Below are 27,975 nucleotides of genomic sequence, written 5' to 3' on the forward strand. Positions count from 1 at the left end.
CTACTTCCGGTCCTACCCTGAAGCACGATTCCCGTACGGATCTGGGACGGGTGGTAATTGACACTTGTAGGTTTTTTTTTTCTTCTTTAAAACTGCCCGCCGCGGAGCTCGTCAGCAGCCACAATGTCCAGCAGAAACAACAACAAACTGCCCAGCAACCTGCCGCAGTTGCAGAACCTGATCAAGCGGGACCCGCCGGCCTACGTGGAGGAGGTGGGAGTGCGCCGCGCACGAGTGGGGCTGGGGAGGCGTGCCGTGCAGTTGGGGTCCCTGGCTGGCCGAGGGTGCTACTGAACGGGGCATGCCTTAAGGCTCGTGGTCCCTTCGGGTTTTCCTACCTGCCCTGTAGCCCTCGCTGCCACGGACCTTTAAACACCTCCTTTTGCTTAGAGAGACAGCGCGCTTCCAACCTCCAACTTCCTGTAGGTTTCTCTGCCTTTTCAGAAACTCCTAACTTGAATCAACTGGTAGCACTTGATGTGTCATTTCTTTGGATGCTTTCAAGCTACGTCTGTCTGCCCCGAGAGAGCCCGCGCTCTGTTGTGTTGTGTTGTGGGTTGTGTTGGGAAGGAGGTGACATTCTCGAGTATAAGGGATAGACACAGGAGCTTAGTATAGTTTGTTAAATCAGGATTCAGTCGTATCAGAAGCTGCCATGAACTGGATGTCAGAATTTGCTTCGGAAAAAGATGAGGTTAAAAATTAAGGTTAGGTTCAGATTGCGAGGGACTTTGTATACTGGTTTTATACACATTGTGAACATTAAGGGTATTTGGGCTGAGAAGCGACCAGTTGAAAGCGGTGATTTTAATACTATGTTAATTTGGCAGATGTGTTCTTCAGGCGCCTGCTGTCTGCCAGTCGTTAATGAGCTATCTGCTAGGCATCTGCTGCCATTGTTTGTGCTTCCTCACTAGATTGTGATTGCTTCAATCTGACACAATTACTCATCTTTTGCCCTTCTCATTTTTCTCCTCCCCCAACTTTTCACTTAGAGATATTAAATTGAATGCTTTTTACCAAATAGCAGTTTCAGTGGTTTAGGTCACCAATATAGAAAGCCTTTCCAAGGAAAAATGAAGAGTAAGAAACAAATACAAGAAATTAATAGGTGAGACACTAAGATGTGTAAAGCTGTATACACAACTATTGACGAAGTAATAGTTGTAGCTGTACAGTGCTGTATTTAAGAGCTAACTAATCCTGACCCTGCTTGTTGACCAATTGTGTTGCTTGGGAGCATTAATCACCGAGCCTTTTTAATATGTAAGAAAGATATAATTCTTCAGAAAATTGCCCTTTCACTCGGCGAAGGCATATGCAAATCCACACATACTGGTATTATACCTACTGTGTGTCAGTATAATTCTAGGCACTGGGGATACAATGATAAATAAGACAGATATGAGACCCTTCTTCTCTTGGACTTAACGTTCTAGATGCAGACCTATAGTAGTAAGGATTATGAAGAAAGTAAAATTGTATATGAATATGCCTTGATAGTGGTGGCTGGGCTGGGTGGGATTGGGAAAGAAGTGGGATGAGGATCTGACTGGAAGCACACTGAGTTCTGGGGTACTCTTCTCACTCTTGTCAATGGCAGTAGAGAGTCAAGAGAGATAGGGTCTTAACTGAAGCATGTAGGGGTTGCATGCATGTCTCTATCTTAAGTCCTATTCTTGGAGAAAGCTGAAGGCCTACCAGTTTTGTTGGGGAATCAAGAGTTATGTTTTTTTAACCATGTTAAGTTTGAAATGTCTGGTAGACATCCAAACAGATATATCAGTTTATATATTGGATTAATTGGATATGTGGATTTGAAGTGCACTAACCATTTAGGGCTTGTGGTATTGAGAAATATTTATTCTCATAGTGTCTGTCTCTTGCTCTCTCACTCTCTCTTTCACACACACACTCCAAGCTGTGGTCTATGGATGAAGAGTAGATACATGGAACCAATTGATGTCTGGTGTTTCAACATTGTTAGATTGTTGTTAGGATTAAACATAATTAAATGAGATAATGGGCACAGTGAGTTTGGCATATAGCAAGTGATGAACAAATGGAAGCTATTATCATTATTTCTGTGTGTCTATTGCTTTTGGCTGTTAATACATCCTACCTATAACTCCAGGATAAAATCTTAATTGGTATTTAAAAGAAGGAGGGAATTTTGCCGAGACCGGTTTGGCTCAATGGATAGAGCGTCGGCTTGGGGACTGAAGGGTCCCGGGTTCGATTCCGGTCAAGGGCATGTACCTTGGTTGCGGGCATATCTCCAGTAGGGGGTGTGCAAGAGGCAGCTGATCAATGACTCTTTCTCATCGATGTTTCTAACTCTTTATCTCTCTCCCTTCCTCTCTGTACAAAATCAATAAAATATATTAAAAAAAAAATAAAATAAAAGAAGGAGGGAATTTTGACTGGAGTGCTTCATGTACATAAGAAATACATAATTTACATTTTCTAACATGTTGTTTTTCTGCTGATATACATGTGCAGACAATGTAATATGGGTCAGACAATGTAATATGGGTCATTCGGATAGTAAATGTCAGAATATGGCCAGAACCTGAGTTTTTTATTCTTGGCTTCACTCTTTATAGCACACCACCTAAATTTCTAATGGTAAAGAAAGGGATCTTTAGATTACCTGTGATGTACATAAAGTTTTCAACACTTATTTTGAAAATGCAGGTAAGGAAAGAGTTTCTATATACTTTTGCCACATTTTCTACATGTCACTATCAAAGACTTAAGTGTAATTTTTCATTCTGTACTGAGCAAGTCATATAATAAAAGGTAACTAACTTAAATTTTATTTTTCTACAGTTTCTACAGCAGTATAATCACTACAAATCCAATGTGGAGATTTTCAGATTACAACCAAATAAACCCAGCAAAGAACTGGCAGAGCTGGTGATGTTTATGGCACAGGTAAGAAAATAATTTCTGTGTAAAACAAAGACCAGTTATTATACATAGTTTGCAGGATATTTTTCCAGTAATACCCAACCTCATTCCATTCAGGAATGAAAGCTTCATTTAAAAGAATTTTCCCCTGCAAAAAAATTTTTAAATTATTTTTTTAATTTTTACTTTATTAAATATATATTTTTATTGATTTCACAGAGGAAGGGCCGAGGGGGAGATAGAGAAAAATATCAATGATGAGAGAAAATCATTGATCAGCTGCTTCCCACACACCCCACACTAGGATCAATCCTGCAACCTGGGCATGTGTCCTGACCGGAAATCGAATGGTGATGTTCTGGTTCATAGGTCGAGGCTCAACCATTGAGCTACTCTGGCCAGGGAATTTTCCCTCTTTGTAAATTTATTTTCTCTGTGTGGTGAGTTGTAAGATTTCACAGACCCATCCAGAGCAAAACGTTCAGACTATATGTTTTCTTCAAATTCATTATAAAATCAGATTCTAAATCATGTCACACATATTTTAATAGACTAAAAGGAAATATGAAAGGAGTCGGAGAAATTTACAAGTAGAAGAAAAATATATGATTTGGAACCATCTACCTCTATGAAATAGTCTTTATTCCCCTTTTTCAGAATTTTGCAGAAAATTCAAAATATATGCATATGAATTATAGGAGAGAAAGACAGACTTCAGAAGAGTCTTTGTTTTGTTACAGATTGGTCACTGCTACCCAGAACATTTAAGTAACTTTCCTCAAGAGTTGAAAGATCTTCTCTCCTACAATCACACTGTCTTGGATCCAGATCTTCGAATGGTAGAGCCAGTATTTGGATTGATAACTTGTGCTGTTTTGTTTGTATTCTTATAATATGTGTGTAAATGAAAATAGCCTCTCAGCTAAACATCTTTTAAATTGTATAAAAAAATGTGTCACCCCTTCCTTAAAATACTTCTATGGCTTCTAGAGGCCTGATGCATAAAATTTGTACAAGGGCTTTGGCCCCGACCCCTGCCTGTCACTGCCACCACTACCATGGCCGGCGGGCCTCTGCCCCAGCCCCCGCCTGCTGAGACTTTGGAAGGAAGGAAGGACATTCAGAAGGATGTCCAGTCTAATTAGCATATTATGCTTTTATTATTATAGATAAAACTCAAACGTATTATCATAGCCTGTAAGTTCTTAGATCTGCTTCCTGCTTGTGTGTGCATGTGTGTGTGTGTGTGTCACCTCATTGTCTCTTCAGTTATACTCTTCTTTCTGATCTTATAGCATGCTAACCCTCCCAGGATGTACTTTTCTCTTGAATAGGTGATTCCTTTTAGTCATTCAAATCTCATATGCCTGAAGAACTTTAATTTCAACTTACGGTTTGTATAATGCTTGATTTAATAAATTTATTCATTAAATAGCCAGTTTGAACATTTAAATATTGTTACTCTAGTGGTTGACATTGGGTCCTGGCCAAGATCCCCTTTACCAAGCCAGTGCATCCATTTCCCCTACCTAATGGCCTCAGCTGCCTGTTCTCTGGAGCATTGTTGTCAGCTAAATGGGAGACCTAGTATCTGAGAGGTTGGCCTTGCAGCTCACAGCTGGTACCTGACCAACCCAGTGGTATAAAACCCTGACCCTGTCCCTCAAGGTGCAGTTTGTACTCCAGGGCTTGTGATCTGACTAGAGCTAATCTCAGCCAGGGACACATCCTTGCTTAGCTTTTCTCTACCTTATTTTGCTGCCTTACTTCCCTTCTAAACAAACTGCTATGATGAGTCAGGCTATACTTTTAGGGAACTCACCTTAGGCATTTTAAAATTGTATACATAAGCTTTCCAAAGACCTTTAGTTGTAGTGCCAGCAATACTTCAAAAAGAATGCCTTGTAAGGTCACAGATTCAGATTGATTATTCCAGTTTAGTGTATTATGTTATTATTGTTAACCCACCTTTCTTATCTTTGTGGATTCATTGATGACTGGGGTTTTGTCAGATGCTGACCTCCCTGTGTAAATTAGCCACAATGTATAAATTATATTACCTTGTTTTACTTCCTTTGTGACATTTATTATCTGAGATACTCCTGTTCATGTGCTTACTTGCTTGTCTGTCCTCTCTTCTTTACTCCCCAGTGTGTAAGGCCCATGAGGGCAGAGACTCTGTTCCGATGCCTGATTAATAGGCTCTTTTGTGATATACATGCTCCATTTTCTTAACTTAATCATTATCTTATAGTATATTTTCTTTCCCTTCCTGAGACATTTTGCAAAGCTTTGATCTTGCTGAGAAATAAGAATCTCATCAATCCATCAAGTTTACTAGAACTCTTCTTTGAACTTCTGCGTTGCCATGATAAGCTTCTGCGAAAGGTAAAGAGAAAAATTGCTTTTTTCATATATCTCATTTTCCCTTGAAGTAACATAAAACTTGTAGAGTGAAATCTTGATGCTTCACATTATTGGATATAGTTAAGAATAATTTTAATAGGAAAAAAAATCGACCATTTTTTTGCATGCAATATGGTAGTAATAATTAAATATTTATTGAATGCTTACTTTTTGCCAGGTACCATTCTCAGAGCTTTTAGATATTTGTTTACTCATTTAATGATATGGGATTTAGTAGTAGTAGTAGTATTTTGCAGATGAAAAGGCTCAGGTAGAGTAACATGCCCAGAGTCACACAGATTCTGAGTGGTGGGCCAGGAATATAAGCCCAGGCAGTCTGGCTCCAGAACCCAAGTCCTTTTCACTGCACTATACTGACTAACTAAATCAAAGCATGGACTGGACACTCATAGCTATAACTACCCCAACCTCAGCCCCCAAGAAACTAACTTTCTTGTTATTACTGTTTTCCTATGACTTGAATTTGCTTATATAAGTAAGATCAGAAGCTGATTTTACTTATATAAAAAACATTTAAGCAAGAAAAATTTAAGTTCACATTTTCAAAGTTTAGAGACTACCACCATTTGATTTTACCACTTGTATTTCTTGGTCTAACTTGTAGGATAAAAGTTATTTATAGAAACATGTTTTGGGCAACAATGAAACATGTATTGCCAATATGACCTTGCATGGAGTTAGGAGCTCAGAAAATGGAGCAACTTTTCTTTTTGTAAAATAGCAATATATGGAGATATCATTCATACACAGTTTATACACTTAAATGTACAATTCAGTGGTTTTTAGTATATTCACAGAGTTTGCAAGTATCACAACAGCCAATTTTAGAACATTTTTACCACCCTCAAAAGAAATCCCATTCCCATTAGCAATCATTCCCCATCTTCCCATCTCTCCCAATCCCTTGGTAACCACCCACCTATTTTTGGTCTTTATAAATTTGCTTACTCTAGATATGTCATATAAATGGACTCATACAGTATATAGTTTTTTGTGTCTGGCTTCTTAGCATAAAGTTTTCAAGGTTTATCCGTGTTGTAGCATATATCAGTATTTCTTTTTTGTTGCCAAATACTATTCCATTGTATGATTATACCACATTAATAGGTTATTGGACATTTGGGTGGTTTTCATTTTTTGACTATTTAAGTGTGGAATTATTGGGTTATTTGGTAACTCCATGATTAACCTTTTTAGGGCAGTTTTCCTTTTGCATTTTAGCTGCTGCTTTTTATTTTGTTTATTGTCTTTTTGTGATAAAATGTAAAGTAGATAATATTAAATCCTCTTGTACATTTGTACTTTTTTCCAAATTAAGCAAAGTTTGAAATGTTGGTTAATATATGTATATATGTTTTTGTTTCTTTTCCTCAGACTTTATACACGCACATTGTGACTGATATCAAGAATATAAATGCAAAACATAAGAACAATAAAGTGAATGTAGTAAGTACCCTTTTATTTTCCATGTTGCATCATTGTTCCATCAGGGTATTAAGGCTTCTTTCTCCTCTTTTTCTTCAGGTGTTGCAAAATTTCATGTACACCATGCTAAGAGACAGCAATGCTACTGCAGCTAAGATATCCTTGGATGTGATGATTGAACTCTATAGAAGAAACATCTGGTAATATATATTTGTCGCTTTAGAAATAGAATCTTTGGTTTATTTGTAATTACTACAGAGCACATGCACAATTCTTTTTCTTTTTTTCTTTTTTTAAAATATATTTTATTGATTTTATACAGAGAGGAAGGGAGAGAGATAGAGAGTTAGAAACATCGATGAGAGAGAGTCATCGATCAGCTGCCTCTTGCACACCCCCTACTGGGGATATGCCCGCAACCAAGGTACATGCCCTTGACCGGAATCGAACCCGGGTCCCTTCAGTCCCCAAGCCCATGCTCTACCAATTGAGCCAAACCGGTTTCGGCACAATTATTTTTCTTGATCTTGAGTAAGAATGGAAGTGAAAATGCAGAAGCAGCAACACCAGTTACCATTTGTTGAGAACATACACTTTATATTACATTGTTTTCCCTTCAGAACAAAGTAATGCAGCTTATCTGGAATTATTCACATTTGATAGGTATTGGCACTAAAGTCCATAGAGTTTAAGTTTAGTGACTAATAAAGGGAAGAGCTAAAATTCAAGCCCAGCTCTGTCTTGACTCTGAAATCTGTGCTCTTTCTACTTTGCCACTCTGGCAATTTTCAAGTCAATTTATCCTATTTTTGTAAAAGGTCATGTTTTATGAACTTTGGTTTATTGGTATAGTGCCTCCAATCATGTCTTTTGCTTTTCTTGTTTATTTATTTATTTATTTACTTACTTACTATAAAAGTAGTAATATTCATTGCAACAGAAAATTTGAAGAAGCCAGAAAAGTCTTTATAAAATACTATTGATAGTCTCACCACCCAGAGACAATCACTGTTAATAATTTATAATTCCTCCTGTCTTTAGCATGAATTTTTACTGTTAGAATGTTGCTATATTAATAGATTTTATTTGTTTCACTTCAAATAGGCTCCTATACCATTAAAATTTTCCTAAGGGCATCTTTTTGTTTCTTGGGATTTTTTTTAGAGAGGAATGGGAAGAGAGAGAAACATCGATTTGTTGTTCCACTTTTTATGCTTTCACTAGTTGATTCTTGTATGTCAAACTCAAAGGCTAACACTGGCCAAGTAAACAAGGTTTAAGTTTATGTGAGCTGCAAAAAACTAAAGCTTCAATTTTCATAGAAATGTAGGTTGATTTCAATAGAGACATGCTAAATACAAAGAGCTGAAATGAGTAATCGTTAACATAAAATATTTTAATAAAAATTAATCTTTTTTCTTGAACAGTAACCAGACATTGAGTAACTATACAAATTAATAAACATAATGCAATTAAACCTATTTTTCTTGTTCTCCGAAAGCAAAATATTTCCTTGTTGCGCACACCAATCAAGTCAGTCCAAGAATAATGACATGGCAGTTGTCTGCTAAAATATTCGCTGCTAGTATTAGTGGAGAAAAATAGTGCGTCTGTGCATAAGGTGCATAAGGGAAATGAATGCAATGCGATTATGATAATCCGTCATTAGTGAATGTTGTAGTTTGTTATTAATAACTATGTATGACAGGATATTATAAAAATTAAGTTTTTTAAAACGTTTAATAAAAACAAAATTTTTATTAAACATTTCTTACATACCGTTTTATTGGCTGGGCTGCAAAAATATGCATTGTGGGCTGTATGTGGCCCGTGGGCCACAAGTTTGACATGCTTGGTGCCCAGGGATGAAACTCGCAATCTTGGTATATTGAGATGACTCTCTAACCAACTGAGCTACCCAGCCAGGGCCATCAATTCATCTTATTGACTGCTAATTTTCTGAAGTAAGACTGAGCTTAAATTTAATTAGTATTAAATTAAGTAATCAAACTGTGGTTGAACAGCAACTTATGACTTTTTAAAATTATTATAGCTATGAATTCTAACATGTCAAAAATATTTATTACATTACTTATGTTGTGCCATTGTCTGTGCTGTCAAATACAATAGAATGAAAACTTACTTTATAACATTAATTTGCCTTCCCGTAGGAATGATGCCAAAACTGTTAACGTGATAACAACTGCGTGTTTCTCTAAGGTCACCAAGGTGAGCACCTATATGACTGTGTGAAGGCACTGTCTGTGAGTGATCTGCTTCTCCACAGAGAGTGACAGAGAATGGTATCTGAGGAAGAGGGAGTCTGTAGTTTATTTTACTGGTGTTCTGTGTATACACCATTTTCTGGTTCATCAAGCTGTCCTTTAGAGGAGTCAAACAAAATTATGAAGGTTCCCCCCCCCCCCTTTTTATTGAATTTATTGGGATGATACTGGTTAATTATAATGGTTTCAGGTGCACAATTCTACATATCATGAGTGTTTTAAAATGCTATGTATTAAACAATAGTGTTGATTTTATGTTTTTCTTTTAATTGTTGACTGTTTTATTGGACTCAGACACAGCTGAAAGATATTTAAGGATATGTTTGACTTTCTATTAAAAGGATTGTAATGTCACTTTTTTGTAGGGGGGAAAATAGAAATTTTTTTTAGGGAGAGAAACATTGATTTGTTGTTCCACTTATTTATGCATTCATTGGTATGTGCCCTGACCAAAAATCAAACCCATGTATCAGGATGAGGCTCTAACAAATTGAGCTACCCAGCCATGGCATGGAAATTCTTGACAGGCTACTTGAAGGATAACTATGTAGAGCCTAAATGTTTTTATCTAAGATTTAAAAAATTATATGTATTTTTAGGACAAGTAATGTTATAAAAGCATTATATTTTAATTGAGAAAATGAGCCCAAATCCCATTATTTTTAATTTTTTCTTTAGATCCTTTTATGTACACTTATATAAAGAGTAGACAGAAGTATTTATTCTTTGTTGTAAGGTGGAAGGAGTAATTTTGATTCTCATTGGTCTTTAGATATTAGTTGCTGCTTTAACATTTTTCCTTGGGAAAGATGAAGAGGAAAAACAGGACAGTGATTCAGAATCAGAGGTTAGTTTAACCATAGATGCTTCTGAATTTTACAGTTTATGAGATTTCATTATTGCTCTCAGGAAAAATGGTAAAATCTATGACTGCTTACACTAGAAAGGAATTTACATATTAGCTTTATTCTTTATTGAGTTCGGCCATGTGGAGATTTTATAGTTTAGAATTTGTCACTTAACTTCAGTAAGATTGGTTAAGTAACTAATAAAACTTAGATTCATTCACCCTTGTTACTCTAAAGCAGTTACTATACCTCACTATATAAACTTAGAATGAAAATTGTGCCAACACATTTTTGAGGTGAGCATTAACATCATCATAGGAGTTCAAAGTGGGGGAATGGAGAGGAGTAATATTGTGGTATCTTTAAAAGGAAAAATCAAGATATGTTATGAAATTTTATTAATTAAAAAGTACTTTTAATTAAACTTAAATGGAGGAAAAATTTCCCTTCCCATTTTAGCATTTTTATAAGAATACTGGAATACTATGTAATTAAAAGCTAATATGCAAAATGTCCCTTCGGGAGTTCTACCTACTGGGAATTTGACTGCTCGATATGATGTGTGCTGACCACCAGGGGGCGACACGGAAGGAGGGAAGGAAGGAAGAAGGGAAGGTTATGCATATATGTTCTTTGTTGATCTCTTCACCTTCTTTCCAGTCCTCCCCACCTCCATCTCCACCCCCTTCTTCTCTGGCCTTTGTCAATTTGTTTCCTGTATCCATTCCTCTATTTGTATTTTGTTCTCTCTGCCATATACTTTTTTTTTCTTTTCTTCCCCCCCCACCCCCCAAAATATATTATATTGATTTTTTACAGAGAGGAAAGGAGAGAGATAGTTAGAAACATTGATCAGCTGCCTCCTGCACACCCCCTACTGGGATGTGCCCGCAACCAAGGTACATGCCCTTGATGGGAATCGAACCTAGGACCTTTCAGTCCACAGGCTGACACTATCCACCGAGCCAAACCGGTCAGGGCTCTCCCATATGCTTTTAACTTCCACATCATATTTCTGAATATGAATATATTATAGTTTAAACATTTTCCTGTTCATAAATATTTGTTTACAGTTCTTTTTTTTCAAATTAGAGCAAAGTTGCAGTCTGTCAATATATTATACTTAAATAAAAATTAAAAGGAAAATTAAAAAAGAAGGATCTCTTACGCTTTGAGACAGCATAGAGGGACCTGGAGAGTATTATGCTAAGTAAAATAAGCTAAAGAAAGACAAGTATCACATGATCTCACTCGTATGTGGAATCTAATGAACAAAATAAACTGATGAACAAAAAAGGTCCAGAGACATAGAAGCATGGAACAGACTGATGAATCTCAAAGGGAAAGCAGGGATGGGTGGAGAGAGGTTAACCACAAAATTTATATGCATAACCTATGGACACAGACAATAGTGTGATGAAGTCTGGGCCGGGGAGAGGTACCGGGTGGAGGAGGTCAATGGGGGGAAAAGAGGGACATCTGAAATACTTTCAACAATAAAGATAAATTTTTAAAACATTGATATTTTTAAAAAATGAAAATACAAAGGTAAAAATCATTGCTGCAGTCAAAATCTTTGTTTATGCCTGTTTGTGCACATGGGAAAATATTTTTTATTGAATTTTAGAAATCCTGTTCATTTTTAATGGCTGTGTTCAAAGAGTATAAGTACAAAGATGTGGTTGAAAGGATTAACTCTTACCTTCAATGCAGACTTTCCTTATTTACAGTTTTACAAAGTAGGTTTGTTTGTTTTTTAGGATGAAGGACCAACAGCAAGAGACCTGCTAGTGCAATATGCCACAGGGAAGAAAAGCTCCAAAAACAAGAAAAAGTTGGAAAAGGCTATGAAAGTACTCAAGGTGAGAATTGTACCTGGGAAATGAGGGTAGGAATCATTAGAATGTAGAAAAGGTTTTTAGCAAAAGTTTTTAAAAATTTGAAATAAAGCACATTTCTGAAAGACTTAGAAATGTGTAATGAGTTTTTAAGCACTAATTTTGGGATGAATTTAATTTTCAGCTCTAGCAAAATCTGTGACTTGAATAAATTAGATTATAATAAATTTACTTTTCACTTGTTCTGATTGAGATGACTTGTATTAGGATATCTTTGGTAGGCATATCATCTCAGAAGAGTACATTTTATATTTTATAATGATTATTCTGAAAATCATTAATTTGGCCCTTACCTTGTTAATTTTTGTATTGCCAAATTCCTTTAAGTTTTACTGGTGAATCTTAAAAGACAAAAACTATCTATGCTCTTTTTATGAAAGATTTTGTCTTTTTTTAAACAGTATGGTGGACTTGATGACAACTTTTAGCACATTAGCACATCTTTAACCCCAAGGGCCTCATTACTGTAATTCAGAAGGTAACTGCTTTTCCTTTCCCTTTGTTTCAGAAACAAAAGAAGAAGAAAAAACCAGAGGTGTTTAACTTTTCAGCTATTCACTTGATTCATGATCCTCAAGGTACTATAATTATAACTTGGCCTGATCTCTGCCTAGTTAGTTTCTACCTTCAGAATTACTAGGGAATATAAGATCCCTGGGGCTTACTCGACAATCAGTAAATACATAGTTGTCACTAGTTGGTGGTAGCTGTTACTAGTTTATATTCTGAAATAGTGATTCTCAGTCATAGCAAAATAAGAAAAACGTGGAAGAACAGCTCTCTCTGAAATTTTTATTTTAACACAATAATGGTAGGACAGACATTGTGCTTGACCAAATGAAAAATTGACAACCTTTTGTCCTTTAAAAAAACAAAAAACAAAAAACTGTCTTGTGTAAATCAAAAGTTGGAAAAACCATATTCTAGATAACACCAGTTCTCAAACTGGAATGCAAATTGGTCTCACTTAGAGAATTTGTAAACTATACTGGTGCGTGGCTCCTGTTATCCCCAGAAACTGATTAGTTGGTATTAGGTGCAGTTGGACATTGGGGCTTTTATTTATTTATTTATTTTTTAATTAGTATTGATTTCATAGAGGAAGGGGGAAGGAGAGAGAGACAGAAACATCAATGATGAGAAAGAATCATTGATTGGTTGCCTCCTATACACCCACACTGGGGATTGAGTCTGCAACCTGGGCATATACCCTGACCAGGATGAAACCGAGATCTCCTGGTTCATGGGTTGATGCTTAACCACTGAACCACACTGGCTGGGCGACATTGGGGCTTTTAAATGCTCTGTACAGTAGTGTTTGCTCCTCTAGGTCAGTGTTTCTCAAACTTTAAGGTGCATATAGAATCACCTGCGAATCCTGTTAAAGTGCAAATTGATTCAGTAGGTGTGGGTTGGGAACTGAGATTCTGTATTTCTAAGAAACTACCATGTGGACCAGCTGCTGGTGGTCTGTGGACCACATGTTGAGAAACTGAAGTTGAAGAACAACTGTTAAATGGAGCGCCTATTAAACAGTCACCTGCATGTTGATGCTAAAAACCTTGAGCATCCTTAAGACATAACTTGGGGCATTTATGAAGCTGTATTGACCTGTGTGTGAATCTTTTCACCTTCTGTTATTCTGCTATTTTTACCATCCTGGTTCAGCAGAGTGGTTTCAGGTACAGACATACCAGGATCGCTGATCTAACTACTGCCTTTCTCTACATCCGTAAGACAATGTTGTACAGACCATGGATCCATACTGTTCTTTTCTGATACTTTCTTTTAGATTTTGCAGAAAAACTACTAAAGCAGCTAGAGAGCTCTAAGGAGAGGTTTGAAGTGAAGATGATGCTCATGAACCTCATTTCCAGATTGGTGGGAATTCACGAGGTTTGAATTACATTGTTTCTCTTGATTAATATTGGAAATAGAATTATTCTTGCTAAGAAAAAAAAAGCCTCTAAGGTAGAAGAGTGGCTTAATTTTTCCCCAAAAAACATTTAAATTCATACAATTTAGAGAGTAATAAAATCTTTTACTCTGAAAATACTATTTTTCAATTTTTTTTTCTTATTAATAAGTAGGAATGTTGTATATATATTGTTTATGGGCAGGACATTTTGTGTTCTTATTTAACTTTGTTTCACATATACATTTTTCTGAGCCAGCACAACATACATATTTTTATTGTCTATTCCTAACTTCCAGACCCCTCCACTGGGAGATTGTATTTTATATTAAATTAGACTGCAAGAACTCCTTGGTGATATAATATATATACATATTGTGTGTGTGTGTGTGTATATATATATATATATATATATGGAAACTTCACACATACTCTTGGATCAAATGGCATTGTAGAAGAGATTTTGCTCTTGTGATTAGTGCCACTATTCTGAAAATCATTGAATATGTTGCTTTCTTCAAAAAAAATTTTTTAATTAAAAAAGTTAAAATAGGTTTGGCTTATTTATTGAAAATTAAACAGTATAGATATAGATCAACTTAAAAATGAATGCACTCATTCTCTTTCTCTAAGAAAAACAACACTTTAGTGAATAAATTGTTTTTTCTCTATGGTCTGCAGACCTAAGGCAGGATTACCAATATATAAAAATATATTTGTGTGGTAATTTTCTGTCCAACCTGAATTTGAGCTTGATAACTAAAAGTGATTTGTAATTTAAGCATGGTTGATGAAAATGATACAGAATTTCACAACTGACTACAATTGGACATCCATCTATATTGAACCCAAGCCTTCCCTATTATTTCTCTGGCCATGATTTTGTTCTGTGGCTAAAATAGAAAAAATTAATTTATTTTCACATGGTGAACTTTGATAAAGACTAGTCCATCTCCACATTTCCTCTTCTTAAAGTTAAAAATTGCAATTGCTTGCCCTGGTCGGTGTGGCTCAGTTGGTTGGAGCGTTGTCCTGTACACCAAAAGGTGGAGGGTTTGATTTCCGGTCAGGGCACATGCCCAGGTTGTTGGTTCAACCCCAGATGGAAGGCAATCAATGCATGTTTCTCACATTGATGCTTTTCTTCCTCCCTCTCCTCTCCCTTTCTCTAAAATCAATTTTTAAAAAATGGCAATTGCTTTAATAACTGGACCCATGTCGCCTTAATTAGGTATACTCCAGGGTGGTAGTGTGCTTTTTTTCTCCAAGATACAGCTCAGAGTAATTCCTCCAGTGATTGGTCTGGTATCTAATAATAAAAGCATAATTGTGGCATTTTTGGTGATTGGATTATACTAGATGCTATTTAGATTTGAACTTAGTGATATAATTGGATTTGGAAAAATGAATCTATAGTTTATTAGCTTTAGTTACAGAAATTTTAAAGTTTGCATTTTTCCCCCACAGCTTTTTCTTTTCAACTTCTATCCCTTTGTGCAAAGGTTTCTGCAGCCCCACCAAAGAGGTAAGTCGCCCACTCACATCTTCCTTTGGTGGTCTAGTGGTTAAAATAAGTGCCAGAATTTTTTCTTCTGTAATTTGTAAAGACAAAGAGTTAGGAGTAAAATGTGTTCTGTTTCAAAGAAGGGGAGAGAGACTTATATTTTCTTAACAGAATCTTCTTTCTGTTAATTGTTCTTCTCATCAACTTTAAAAAACAATATGGTTAGTGGGGATGGATAAAGCAATAAATTGGTTTCTCAAAACAAGTCTTTTTTTTAAAGTAGTCCTCCATCATTTGCAGTTTTGCTTATCACAGTTTCAGTTAACTATGGTAAAAAAAGAAAAATTAAAAAAAAAATTAAATGGGAAATTCCAGAAATAAACAATTCATAAGTTTATATTGCACACCATTTTGAGTAGCTCCTTCAAAAGTGTAACATTAACACAATTTAGCCAATTTCTTCCTTGAAACTTAGAGTGGTCACAAGGGAATGAAGTACTCAGATCCTGTATATGTCCAGATGAAAATAAGAGTTTTAAGGAAAAAGGAAGCAAAATAAGGATAGTATGGAGTGCTGGGACAGATTCTATTTTAGATTATCTATCTATCTATATATGCCTAAGCGACTGAATGAATGAGCGACCAAATGATTGAACGACGGAGGACCGGACAGCCAGTTGCTATAATGAGCTCTGAGCACCAGGGGAGGCAGGCACTCAATGAAGGAGCTACCCTCTGCTGGTCAGTGCGCTCCCACAGCAGGAGTGCAACTCAGCTGACGACCCATCCTGGCAATCCACCAGCCTGGCTTAAGACACTCCCTCCCTCAGTAGTCCTGCAGGTCTGATCTCCAGAGAACGGGCCAGGCACTGACAGGCCAGCACCGCCAGTGACACTGACATGATGCCAAGAGTGCCACCAGCCTCCTGGAAGTCAGCCTTGGGCACTGCAGCCACATTCCACAAGGAAGAAATGATATAAAAGCAGCTGCCAGATGGCTCCCAACAACTGGTGTGAATGTCAGCAGGATGAATTCTGGGCCCACAAGGGTGTTACACCACCCGCCCAGAGGGCCGATCGTGTCCTGGCCCCAGATGGGTGCCAGACACTGGGCTCATGGCTGGCAAGCACTATTTTGGTGGTACGAGCCTTTCCCAATCAGGACTGTCTGGCACGAGCCCGCAGCAGGCACAGTGGGGCCAGGATGAGTGGGAGCAGCAGGCAGGAGCTGCAGGTGGCGTTGGACTGCTGGTTTCAGCCCAATCCCCACAGGCCACGCTGAGGGACCCCACCCGTGTCCGAATTCATGCACTGGGCCTCTAGTGTGGTTAGAATAGACATTTTGATAAGGCAGCAGTTGAAGCAAGGGGATGGAGTATTCCATGTGGAGTAAGCAGAATGTCCTCGCCATGTTTGCTATAGGCCAGAAAACAGCAATAAACCAATATGACCTTTCTAACCGCTTACATTTTTAGAAGTAACAAAGATCCTTCTGTTTGCTGCACAAGCATCTCATCACCTAGTACCCCCAGAGGTGAGAAGTTTTAAACCTTATTTCTGTCTGGATCTAGTGCATAGCAGTATTACCCTTAAGTATATCATGTGGCTTTTTCCCACAGGGATTAATGTCTCACCACCACCACCACCACCCCCCCCCCTTTTCTTTTTTAAGTGAGTAGAAGTGACTTTAACTCTTAGGAAGATAATACACAGAAGTTTAGTTATAGAAACTGGGGGAAAAATTACTATAGAAAGTAAACTTTGTTTTGAACAAGTTGTTGAGAATTCTGATTTTAAGTGCCATTTTTTTTTTATGGGAGGTCAAGAATATCAGTAAGTTTGTAGTGATTATTTTACAAAGCTGATAATTCCTTTCTTTGATTAAAACAGCATTTGGATTGAATTATCCTGGGTCAAAGCAATTTCTTTAATTCATATTGAAAACTAACGTTAAAGGAGAGCAAAATTTAATCTGAAGTTAACCACAGAGACTAAAACCCAAAGTGGAATATTTTTATCTGTCTTCCTCAGTCTTAATTTTATCAAACTGGCAAACTGAAGGTGGAATGCTATTTTCTGTGAATAATCTTGTTTGTCATCCTCAATTATTTGAGTAGGTGCAGATATTTTACCAGTACTCTTTTATTCCCAATTCAGATCATTCAATCCTTGCTCATGACTGTGGCCAACAATTTTGTTACCGACAAGAACTCTGGGGAAGTCATGACAGTAGGGTATGTAGAATGTGGCTGGAGGCACTGGATTTGTTTTTAATGTACTAGGTTAGCTTCACATAACCAGGATGGAAGATTTCAGCTGGCAGTGTGGCCTCAAAATATATTTTAGTTTTCTCACGAGGCTTGATATTTTTTTTACTTTATTGGTCAGAATTTTGAGGAAAGAGTTTGAGAAAAAATATTTGTCTTTCTAATCAACATTTTTTTTTTTTACTAGCTTTACTTTTTCAAATGAATGATTATTTGGCAATCAGCATTTTTCTTCTATCTCTACCCTGAATTCTGATCTTCCCCTGGAACAAATGATTTATTGTTGAATCACTCTTTAATTCCTAGACAGTTCGGTAGCCCTTTTGATTCATTAAAAAATGCTTACTGAGTTTGAGTACTCGTTTAACAGTTATCTAATCTGTCCTGATAACTAAGCAGTATGTTAAGAGCTACTTTTTATGGACTTATTGCTGGGATAGCAGCTCTAAAGATCTTTAACTCTTCTTATTTGACCTAGTTCCCTTTCCCCTTGGAGTTAGCGAGTAAATGCTGGCTATATTTACTTTATAAAGAAGATACTATTTCTTATACTACTGGTAGGGGAAATGGTAGTAAGCTCTCTGGAACAAAGCCCTCTAAGGCTGCCCACTCTCACATTCTCTCCTATGCTGCAGTTTTAGAGACCTAAGCTCTATAAAACCTAATGTCTATCCCTTTTTAGTCTTTGTAGGACACCTTAAATTGAACCATATGAAATTGCTTTTTGGGGGTTTTAACTTATTTTTTCCTTTTCTAGAATTAATGCTATAAAGGAGATAACAGCTCGATGTCCTCTAGCCATGACTGAAGAACTTCTCCAAGACCTGGCTCAGTATAAAACACACAAAGATAAGAGTAAGTTGCATGTTAGTCTCTGTAGACCAAAGAATACAGGATAATTCATTTTTATCTCAAAAGACACTTAGCTCTGGAGTTTCTAAATTAAAGGTATTATTTTGCAGATGTAATGATGTCTGCTAGAACTTTGATTCAACTCTTCCGAACACTGAATCCTCAGATGTTACAGAAGAAATTCCGGGTAGGTGAAGCACGCATATGTTAATCTAAAGGTTGTGGTCTCAGAAGGTGAGAGTGATCCTACAGTTTGAGTTTTAGTGTTTGTGAGGCTTATATTGTGAGTATTGGTGATATACCTGGTTCTATTCTTTAAGCTCAGAATACAATTGATTGAATACCATTGCTTTACATACGCATTTGATGACAGCTGAGTCTTACAGATCAGTCAGGCTGTTTAATCATTAATCTATTGGAATCCCAAAGATCAATCAGTAGCTGATGCCAGTATTGAATAGGCAATCCCCAGACAGATACCATCTCTTTGGAGCTGCGAGGGAAGAGAGATGGGTATATGTGACAGAAAAAGAGATGGTGATCTCAAGATTTAAGAATCAGAACAGAGCCCTGGCCAGTGTTGCTAAATAGTTAGAGGATCAGCCTATGCACGGAAGGGTCTCGAGTCTGATTCTGGTCAAGGTTGTGGACCTGGGTTGCAGGTTTGACCCTGCCCCCAGTCAGGGTGCATGCAGAAGGCAACCAATCAATCGATGTCTCTTTCTCACATCAATGTCTCTCTCCTCTCCAACCCCCTCAAAAAAACAAAGAAAAGGAAACCTAATGGATATTCTCTAATAACTTCCAGTTTCCTGATCTGGATCAGAAGAGAGCAGAAAAATAATGGACAAAGTTCTGGCTGAGAAATTTACATTGACCCAAAGCATATATGAACTGATCTTTGTCATTTGATAACTTCATTTTTTGTAATTCTCCCTTCTAAATTCATAATCCTAGGAAATAGTTTTCATGAATATTACTTACAATCTAAGGACCATATTAAAAACAATTTCCCTTTCCTTTAGGGTAAACCTACAGAGGCCTCCGTAGAAGCAAAAGTACAAGAATATGGAGAATTAGATGCTAAAGATTACATCCCAGGAGCAGAAATTCTAGAAATTGAAAAAGGAGAAGAGAATGTGGAAAACGATGAAGGTTTGTTTTTATTTCACCATTATTCGGACATAGTCACTCCTATATCTGTACTGACCTTGAAATCTTTACGCTATTGAACATTCAGCAGTGACAATATGCCAGGCACTGTTAAAAGCACTGGGGATCAAATGGGCATGGCTCCTGCTCTAAGGGAACTTACATTCTAGTGTAGATGTCTTTTCATGTTCGTCAGGGTGGCTGCCCCTTATCAATGGTATGCTGGTCACTTGGGAAAGATAATGGTTTTTCATTTGTTACCTGGGGGGAAAAATGATGAGGAATTTATTAGTTCTTAGCAATCTTCCAAAATTCTCTTATTGAAAAAGAATGCTTGTTGAATTTGTTAAAGAATGCTTGAGGATCTCCATTCTGACTTCTCACATTGGTTGCTTACATTGGTTGCTAAAGGTCCTGTCTTTTTCCTGTTCATTCATTTATTATTTCAGCAAAGCTTTCTTAAACAATAGCTGTGGGCTGGCCGCTCACAATACAAAGATGAATGTTATGGTTCCTGCCCTGCAGGCATGAAAAAAAACTGAGAATAAAGTGTTACTAGGATTTATCATTGGAGTGAGGCATACGGGCAGGAGAGAGGTCAGGTCAAGCTCCGAGGTTCAAAAAAGGCCTCAAGGAGATGGTGACCCATGAGCTCTGTTTTGAATTTATAAGTGAGGAATGGTAGAACAATGGAGACTTTCCAGGCAAATTGAGCAAAGTCCTGAAGGATGCAGGAGACTTACAGTACAGAATACAAAGTGGACAATAGTCAAATAGTTGACTATCGTCTGAGTTGGGCCTTATCATGACTGATTGTGTATGTGCCATTGCCAAAGAGCTGGGACACTGTTATAAAGAATACTAGAGGCCCGGCACACAATTTGTGCACCACTAGGGTCTTTCGGCGTGGGCTGCGGGATCAGGCCAAAACCTGGCTCTCTGAAATCCCCTAAGACAGTGGCCGACTATCTGACATCCTCTAAGACATTAGTCAACAGAGCCAAATATCAACAATACAACGATTGGAATTTCTATTGAGAGCCAAATTTTTTAAACTTAAAACTCCTTCTAATGCCACTTCTTCAAAATAGTCTCTCCAGGCTGTGGTATTTTGTGGAATAGCCACACTCAAGGGACCAAAGAGCCACATGTGGCTCGTAAGCTGCAGTTTGCCTGCTACAGTTTGCCTACTACAGCCCTAAAAGGTCCTGGATTGCTATAGGGCACAGGCTAGGCTGAGGCACCCCATTGGTGCATGATTGGGGCTGGGGAGGGACACAGGAGTTTGGCCAGCCCGGGAGGGACAACAGGAGGGCTCCAGGGCATGTCCGGCCCATCTTGGCCGGACCCCAGCAGCAAGCTAACCTACCAGTTGGAGCATCTGTCTTCTGGTGGTCAGTGCATGTCATAGCAAGTGGTTGAGTGGCCTTAGCATATTATTAGCATATTACGCTTTGATTGGTTGAATGGACGACCAAACACTTAGCATATTAGGCTTTTATTATTTAGGATGAGGAACCACTGAGATTTTAAGTATCTGATTTTGAAAGGATACTGTGATGGCTCCATTAAGAACACTAATACCCCTTTATTGTGGTGTCCGCAAGGTGTTTTTTGTTTGTTTTTAATATGTTTTTTATTGATTTTCTAGAGCAAAAGAAAGGGGAAGAGAGAGAGAAAGAAACACATTGATAGGCTGCCTCCTGCATGTGCCCTACTGGGGATCGGGATCACAACCTGGCATATTCCCTGATTGCGAATAAAACTAGTGACCTTTTAGTGCACAGGATGATGCCCAACCAACTGAGCCACACTAGCCAGGGCTTCAAGTTTTTTTAACATCCAAAATCTTCTACCTCAGTTCTCTGAATGACTGTTCTAACTAGTTTCTAAAAACATTCATTAATGTGTTTAGAAGAGTTGAGTACTTCCTGTGTAGCCAAGATAACTATACAAGTGAAGTTTTATTGTACATAGTTTGGTGGGAAGAATGTGGCCTCTGGAGTCAGAGATGATTTTCAGAATTTCAGTGTAGGCTGCATTTTCTGACTGGCCTGGAAGGTGCCTTAACTCGATATTCTGTTCCTCTTCTGTTGAGTCTTGAGAGTTAGAGAAAGTGTAAGATTTCGGCTGAGGGTAGGTATTTAGTCATTGCTTAATTCCCACTCCTACAATGAATTAGATTGATGTGGCTTCTTTAACAATAAATATCGCTCAGTTCTTGGTTTGTAGAGCATCTATTTGAGGTTCATAACCTTACTTTCGCTGGATTTATCTCCAGTTGCCTTGAGTACCCAACACAAAGCACTAGACTGCCTGTGCTCTTTCACACAGATGGGTGGGAAAGTGCCAGTCTCAGTGAGGAGTCAGATGACGACGGGGAGTGGGTTGACGTGCACCACTCTTCTGATGAAGAACAGCAAGAAATCGTAAGTTTCAACATTTCCCTCTATCAGTGCATCACTCCGATGTTCATTAAAACTTAATGTATGCTGGGCCTTGCTGGGGCCTGAGCTCTCACCTGAAAGCCTTCACGTCCTTAAAGGCTAAGAAGCTGAGCAGCATGCCTGCGGACGAGCGGAAAGCCAAGGCTGCAGCCGTCAGCACCAGCCGAGTTTTAACTCAGGAAGACTTCCAGAAAATCCGCCTGGCCCAGATGAAGAAGGAACTCGACGCTGCCCCCGGAAAAGCCCAGAAGAGGAAATATATCGAAATAGACAGTGATGAAGATTCCAGGTACAGCAGCACCTGCCCTAGGTCTTTGGGCAGCTCCCATGGTAATGAAAGTATTAGAGAGAGGAATTCCACCCTTGATTCATGTTACATTTTTCCCTTCGTTCCAGGGGCGAGTTGCTTTCTCTTCGGGACATTGAACGCCTTCATAAAAAGCCAAAGTCTGACAAGGAGACAAGACTAGCAACTGCAATGGTGAGTGAGGCATACTGGTCCCTAGTCCTTTAAACAGAAAACAAAGAAATGAAATATGACCCAGAACTTGTATAGGCACAGAATGGTAGTATTTTACTTTAATGTTTTGAATAAAGCTATACTGAACATGGAATAAAATGCATAGGTAAGTGTTCAGTTAGACGAGCTTACCAACTATAAGCAACCATGTAACTACCATCCAAAACATGCTGCAGATAACAGGAAGCACCATTACATGTTCATGGGATCAGAGAGGCTCAGAACACTTACCAAAGCTGTTAGAAAAGCAGGGGAATGTTTGCAGTCATTAATGAAAAAGCAGACAGTTGGAGTCTGCCTCTGGAAAGTATGGTGTGATTGCACCCTGCCGACATTTCCATCTTTATTTTCTGTGTCTTCGCTTGTCTTAGGCATCAGGCCATCCTCGTTCCACATCACTATCTGCATTCTGTTTGTTCTGAAACCTATTTAGATAAGTTTAAAAACCAATGTTCTTCACACCTTTCCATATGCTATTCCTATTTCTTGACCCGTTCTACCCTTTCTCTCCTTTCCCCTTTCCACGAATGCCTTCATCCTACAAAAAAACAGCTCACAGGTCTTCCTTTCTAAGAAGTTTCTCAGACCTCACCAGGCTGAATTATGACTTTTTTCCCCTCCTTCTCTCCCCCCACCCCTCCAGCCCCAGTGTCTGTGTCTATTGGTTAGGCTCATATGCATGCATACAAGTTCTTTGGTTGATCTTTCCCCCTTACCCCCTTCCTCTCCTACCTTTCCTTTGAGGTTTGAGCATCTGATTGATGCTTCTCTGTCTCTGGATCTGTTTTGTTCGTCAGTTTATGTTGTTCAGTTATGACATTTTTCCCCACTGAGCTCCTTCCCCATTATAGTACATCACGGTCCATTTCCCCTGGACTGAGTCACTGAGGAGCAAGGACTGTGTTCCATTCATCTTTGTGTCCTTGGCATGCAGCAGAGCACCTGGCACGGAGGAGATATGTATATTAGATAACTCCTGAAGTGTTTTCTGTGTGTGTGCTGCTAGGCTGGAAAAACAGACCGGAAAGAATTTATAAGGAAGAAAACCAAAATGAATCCATTTTCCAGTTCCACAAATAAAGAGAAGAAAAAACAGAAGAACTTCATGATGATGCGGTATAGCGGTAATGTCCGCTCAAAAAATAAGCGTTCCTTCCGAGAAAAGCAGGTGAGTTCAGCCTGAAGCTTGGGATTGTCATTCCAAGACACCTTTACTTTTGGGATGGATTTGTGCCTCCTGAAGACCTCGCATTGTGTGTCTTAGGATTAATGGGAGTGTTATTGGAGAGGTGGAAGATTGGCTGTGTCAATCCTAGACCTGACTTGGTTGGGATTCATCTGTCCAAAGGGGAGTCTCTTTTTCTCCTCTAAGTAAAAGGGTGCAGGTCATTCCCTTGCTGAAATTCTCTGACATTTATGTGAGCAATAGTATAAAAATTAATTGAATAAGAATTTTTGAGTGCTTATTATATGTCTGGTACTTTTTAAAGCAATAATTATATGTGGTTAGCTCAGAAACAGTTTTAGGGAAGCACACAAAGTAAGTGGTTCTGTGTTGGTATGTGCCCTTTTGCAAAGCCTTTATGCTTACAGGCCTTTGGGATTTCATTTTACCTATTTTTGATCTTTTATGGTTAGTTTTGTGCTGGGCTTACTTATTTAAGTAGTTCACTAAAACAAATTTATATTTTAATGTATGTTTCTAGTGGAGGTATACCAGAGTGTATCAAACTGTATTGTGAAGAATCTCCGGGGTATCCAGTCAAGGGTAAACTAGTCCCACATTCTGAACCAGTGTTCCAAAATGCTCGGCCTGAATGTAATGACCAACTCTCCAGGGCAGTGCTCTGTCTGTGGGAGCCAAACCAGTATTAACTTAAATGGGGTACCATTTAAAGTCTACTGTCCGTTTACTTAATCTTTCTAGTTCTAAACTGTGTTATGTAAATAGGAAAGTGACAGCTTTTTAATAGAAGTTGTTGAAATTGAGGTAAAAGAAAGCTGCCATTTAATATTTGCAATTTCCTAGTTCAATTTAAATCCATAGTTGAATTTATTAATTCCATTAGTTTATCCTTCACCAGCCCTTTGTAAGAGTTTAGGGTTGAGGAAATAGTAATAGTTTATAGGCCTTGCTTCATTATGAGGTTTTTGTGACTTTGCTACATTTTAGCTGCTTCCTCTCCGTTTTAGCATGCCCTTTTGGCATGATACAGAGCTTGGCTTTGTTCCTTGTCAGCATAAATGTTTGTTTAATCATTCAGCAGTATGAGCAGGTACTGTGATTAAACCAATTTTACAAATGAGAAAATAATTCATAGATAGATGAGTCTGAGAAATAACCTATGGAAATTAGGTTAAAATAAACTTGATTTTTTTTCTGCCTCAAGTGTGCTAGCTATTCTGCCTACCTAACAAAGAAATACCAACACACAGATAAGAGCTAAAGGCAAGGAGCCAATAACTTAAATTCATAAAATTTAAAAACTTAGAACATTTAGATGTAGAGCAGGCAGCTTCCTCTTCTCCTTCCCCCAAATGAACACGTGCCCTTTAAAATTCAAAACTACAGGTCTTTACAAGTTTCTAGGAATCCAAGAGCAGTTCTTGGGAATTAATGGATCAATATTCATTACACACTTAAGATGTGTGCATTGACCTTGTTTGTCTTTTTTTTTTTTTTTAGTTGGTTGTCTTTTTTTTTTTTTAACTTTGGGCTTATTCTTAATGCTCCACCTCTGCATTCAGTAGCTGCTCCTGTTTTGAGCTTTTGTCCCATGGAGTGGGAATAGTGTCCAAAGAGCTTTGCCTATTTCCTAGCAGTACGGAGGCCCTGCGCTGGCTACAGATCTGATCTGTTATGGAATATTTCACTATTTGTAGTTTTGGGGATGACTTATTGACTTAGTGACTCCATTTTGGTACACATTCATATAACCACATTAGTGTAATTTAAAAACTTAGAACATTTAGATGTAGAGCCACACAGCTTCCCAAGACTTACCACGATTAGTTGTCTTTTTCTTATCTTCCAGTTGGCACTACGAGATGCGCTTTTGAAAAAGAGAAAAAGAATGAAGTAACCTGGACAAGAAATTTTGCCACTCCAAAGAGAATGCTAAATTTGTGTCATTACTCTAAAAATTAATAAACTGAGGATGTTTACATTAAAAAGTCCAGAAACACTATACTGTGAAAACCAAAGTAAATTTGGTAGCAATTTGGTGTTTTTATTTTGGAGATGAATAATGGTGGGAATATTTGAAATGGGAACAGTAGTGATGTTGTAAATCGTTTTCATTTAGCATTCATGTAAGAATAAACTATTCCGTGCCTGTTATCCCTATCAGTGTAAAAATGACCATACTCCCTCAGTAAAGGCATCCACAGCCTTTGGAGTCTGCGGGGACAGAGGTGTGTATATATGTGTTTGTGTGCCGTGTACATGGTTCTCTGGTAGAGATAGGTCCGTGTTCCTATGGGCTCGTATACGGAGGTTTTGTATACGAGCTCTGCGGGGGCGGGGATTACATATCCTCTCCTAATGAAACAGGACAGTGTTACAAGAGTAAGAGGTTCTTACTTGTAAATAGGCTTACCTGCTGAAAACAGGTCCCTGCTGTACAGATTTTGGGAAGACTATTTAGCTCTTTTAGTCCATCCAAAAGATGCAAATACTTTTTGAATGCCAGGTTAAAACCTCGCTTTTTATATTGCCTTAAGTATAAATAGTAATCTTGGAGGGTCTTTATCATTTGAGCTGCTCACATCTCCATAGAGGGGGGAAAAATCAAATTAGTTTCCTTAGCCTTTTTTCACCTTTAATATTTTCAGCCTTGTGTCCAAGGAAAGGTTTCTAATATCAAATAGGCCTTCTGGTGTGTGTTGAGCGTTGCATTGGTCTCCCTTCGCTAGGTGTGCTTGAGTAGACTTCAGGGGGCATGGAAGCAGGTCAGTCTCTCTGTTTGCAAGTTGTTGCATTTGGGAAGTTTGTTGCCTTTTACCTCAGATTTCTTAGATAATATTATAGATAAAATTACTCTGTACTGCTTTCAAGTAAAAAGCAATTTTCTGTCCATTCTGAATCAGAAAGCAGCTTCTAAAACTAATTTTCTCCTTCCCTTTCAGTGTCTTCTGTTCACTTTCTAAATTCTGCTTGAGTTTTATTTGAAGGAAACTGGGTGACTTTACCCAAAATATTGGGGATTCGTTGTGAAGACCTGGAGATTTAATGACTCAATTGCACTGGCCTAGTGAGGGAGCTGTCAGAATCAACCTCGGCACCTTCAGTATTTCACAGAATGCGTCCCGTGCACATTGCATGGTTCATACTGGGAACTGTTCTCTTTGCATTTTTGAACTGAATGTCTTCTGTGTCTAGCTCCAGAGAGGGGTAAATAAAACCAAAAAGGCATAGCAGCCAGGATCCACCGCTTTGCTGCCTGAATTGTGATGGTACCTGAAAATGTCTTCCTTCTGCTAGACTTTGCCACCCACCTAGGTGCTGAGCCACCAAAGTCCATGTGTTCGGTCTTCTGCTCTAATGTGGCCTCTCGCTGCTCTTAACTGAAATTTATATGCAAGATAGAAAACTAGCTGGCTTACAAAGGTGCAGTCTTAACTCTTATTTCTTCAATCCCATAGTATCGTATCACTATGGTTTCTTTTATTATGTTATAAATATGGAGAATATTTTGTTGGTTTACTGAAAATTTGAAGATCAGGCCCTCACAAAGGTGGCTGCTGCCAGCAAAGGCAGAGTAACTTTTACTTTGAAGAAGCCACCAGGGTCTCAGTTCCAGCTTGTCAGTCTCACCTTTTTGTCAGCCCTGAGAATGGATCCATTTCTGGGATGAACTCATAATTGTCCGAGCTCATATATATTTACATAAAGTGATGTATAACTCTGGAATGCTAATGTATTATGTATGTGATCTTAGCAAATTCCATTGGAAAATAAGCTCCACAAAAGGCAGAGTCTGTTCCCTGCTCTATCCCCAGGCTCAGTAAACATTTGAAACATGACCTACCTCATTGATTGTTTTGAAGTTCTGAGAACTAATTGCTATTTATAAGAACTTAGCCCGGTTTTTGCCACAAGGTAAGCATTCAGTAAATTTCTCATCGAAGGTTGGATATCGATTAAGTTTTTATTTTATCTTTTGCTTAATTTACTCTTGAAATTACATTTGCAGTTGCTACAAGTTTTTGTTTTATCCCTCATCCATTTTGGGGGAACTAGTTTGAAATACAATGATATATATATATTGAATGCTCACTATAGGCAAAGCATCCTGCTAGATGCTGTGTGGGCTGCAAACAATGTTTGTGTCCTACAGAAACTTTGAAACCCATGAAGGAAATGGACTGAAGATGACTGGGTGATACAGAGCTGACAAAAAGGCCCACAACTTCGGGCAGGGCATGCTGAGGAAGGGGCAGTCCAGCTGGCAGGAGGGTTTGCTGACAAGCATGCTTAGGATGAACAGGGCAGAAGTAGGAAATGGACTCTTGAATCATCA

The 27,975-nt window shown here is 38.2% G+C and overlaps 1 protein-coding gene across 5 annotated transcripts; it reads left to right on the top strand.

Moving 5' to 3' along the window:
• The first annotated feature begins 4 nt into the window (after positions 1-4).
• On the top strand, positions 5-27,975 carry SDAD1 (SDA1 domain containing 1). Of its 5 annotated transcripts, none has more exons than XM_036413381.2 (23): positions 68-213; positions 350-422; positions 2,833-2,937; positions 3,571-3,752; positions 5,191-5,301; positions 6,715-6,786; positions 6,865-6,965; positions 8,937-8,994; positions 9,823-9,897; positions 11,659-11,760; positions 12,305-12,374; positions 13,589-13,692; positions 15,179-15,236; positions 16,691-16,749; positions 17,373-17,449; positions 18,240-18,337; positions 18,445-18,521; positions 19,360-19,489; positions 21,785-21,915; positions 22,032-22,222; positions 22,330-22,414; positions 23,460-23,621; positions 25,489-27,975. In XM_036413381.2, the coding sequence occupies exons 4-23, from the start codon at positions 3,750-3,752 to the stop codon at positions 25,534-25,536; spliced, it is 1,812 nt and encodes a 603-aa protein (XP_036269274.1). In that variant the 5' UTR covers positions 68-213; positions 350-422; positions 2,833-2,937; positions 3,571-3,749; the 3' UTR covers positions 25,537-27,975. The 5 variants fall into 5 exon arrangements, with proteins under 5 accessions (XP_036269255.1, XP_036269236.1, XP_036269246.1 ...); XM_036413370.2 differs by having other exon boundaries at positions 3,654-3,752; XM_036413343.2 differs by lacking the exon at positions 350-422 and having other exon boundaries at positions 6-213; positions 3,654-3,752.

Source organism: Pipistrellus kuhlii, unplaced genomic scaffold (assembly GCF_014108245.1).
Source record: "Pipistrellus kuhlii isolate mPipKuh1 unplaced genomic scaffold, mPipKuh1.p scaffold_m20_p_1, whole genome shotgun sequence".
Taxonomy (NCBI): domain Eukaryota; kingdom Metazoa; phylum Chordata; class Mammalia; order Chiroptera; family Vespertilionidae; genus Pipistrellus; species Pipistrellus kuhlii.

Bases quoted from the DNA above. Each gene is read 5' to 3' on its own strand.
- SDAD1 (XM_036413343.2), top strand. From the start codon at position 124: ATGTCCAGCAGAAACAACAACAAACTGCCCAGCAACCTGCCGCAGTTG. The intron at 15,237-16,690 runs GTAAGTCGCCCA...TTACATTTTTAG, and splicing joins TCTGCAGCCCCACCAAAGAG to AAGTAACAAAGATCCTTCTG. The intron at 18,522-19,359 runs GTAGGTGAAGCA...CCTTTCCTTTAG, and splicing joins TGTTACAGAAGAAATTCCGG to GGTAAACCTACAGAGGCCTC.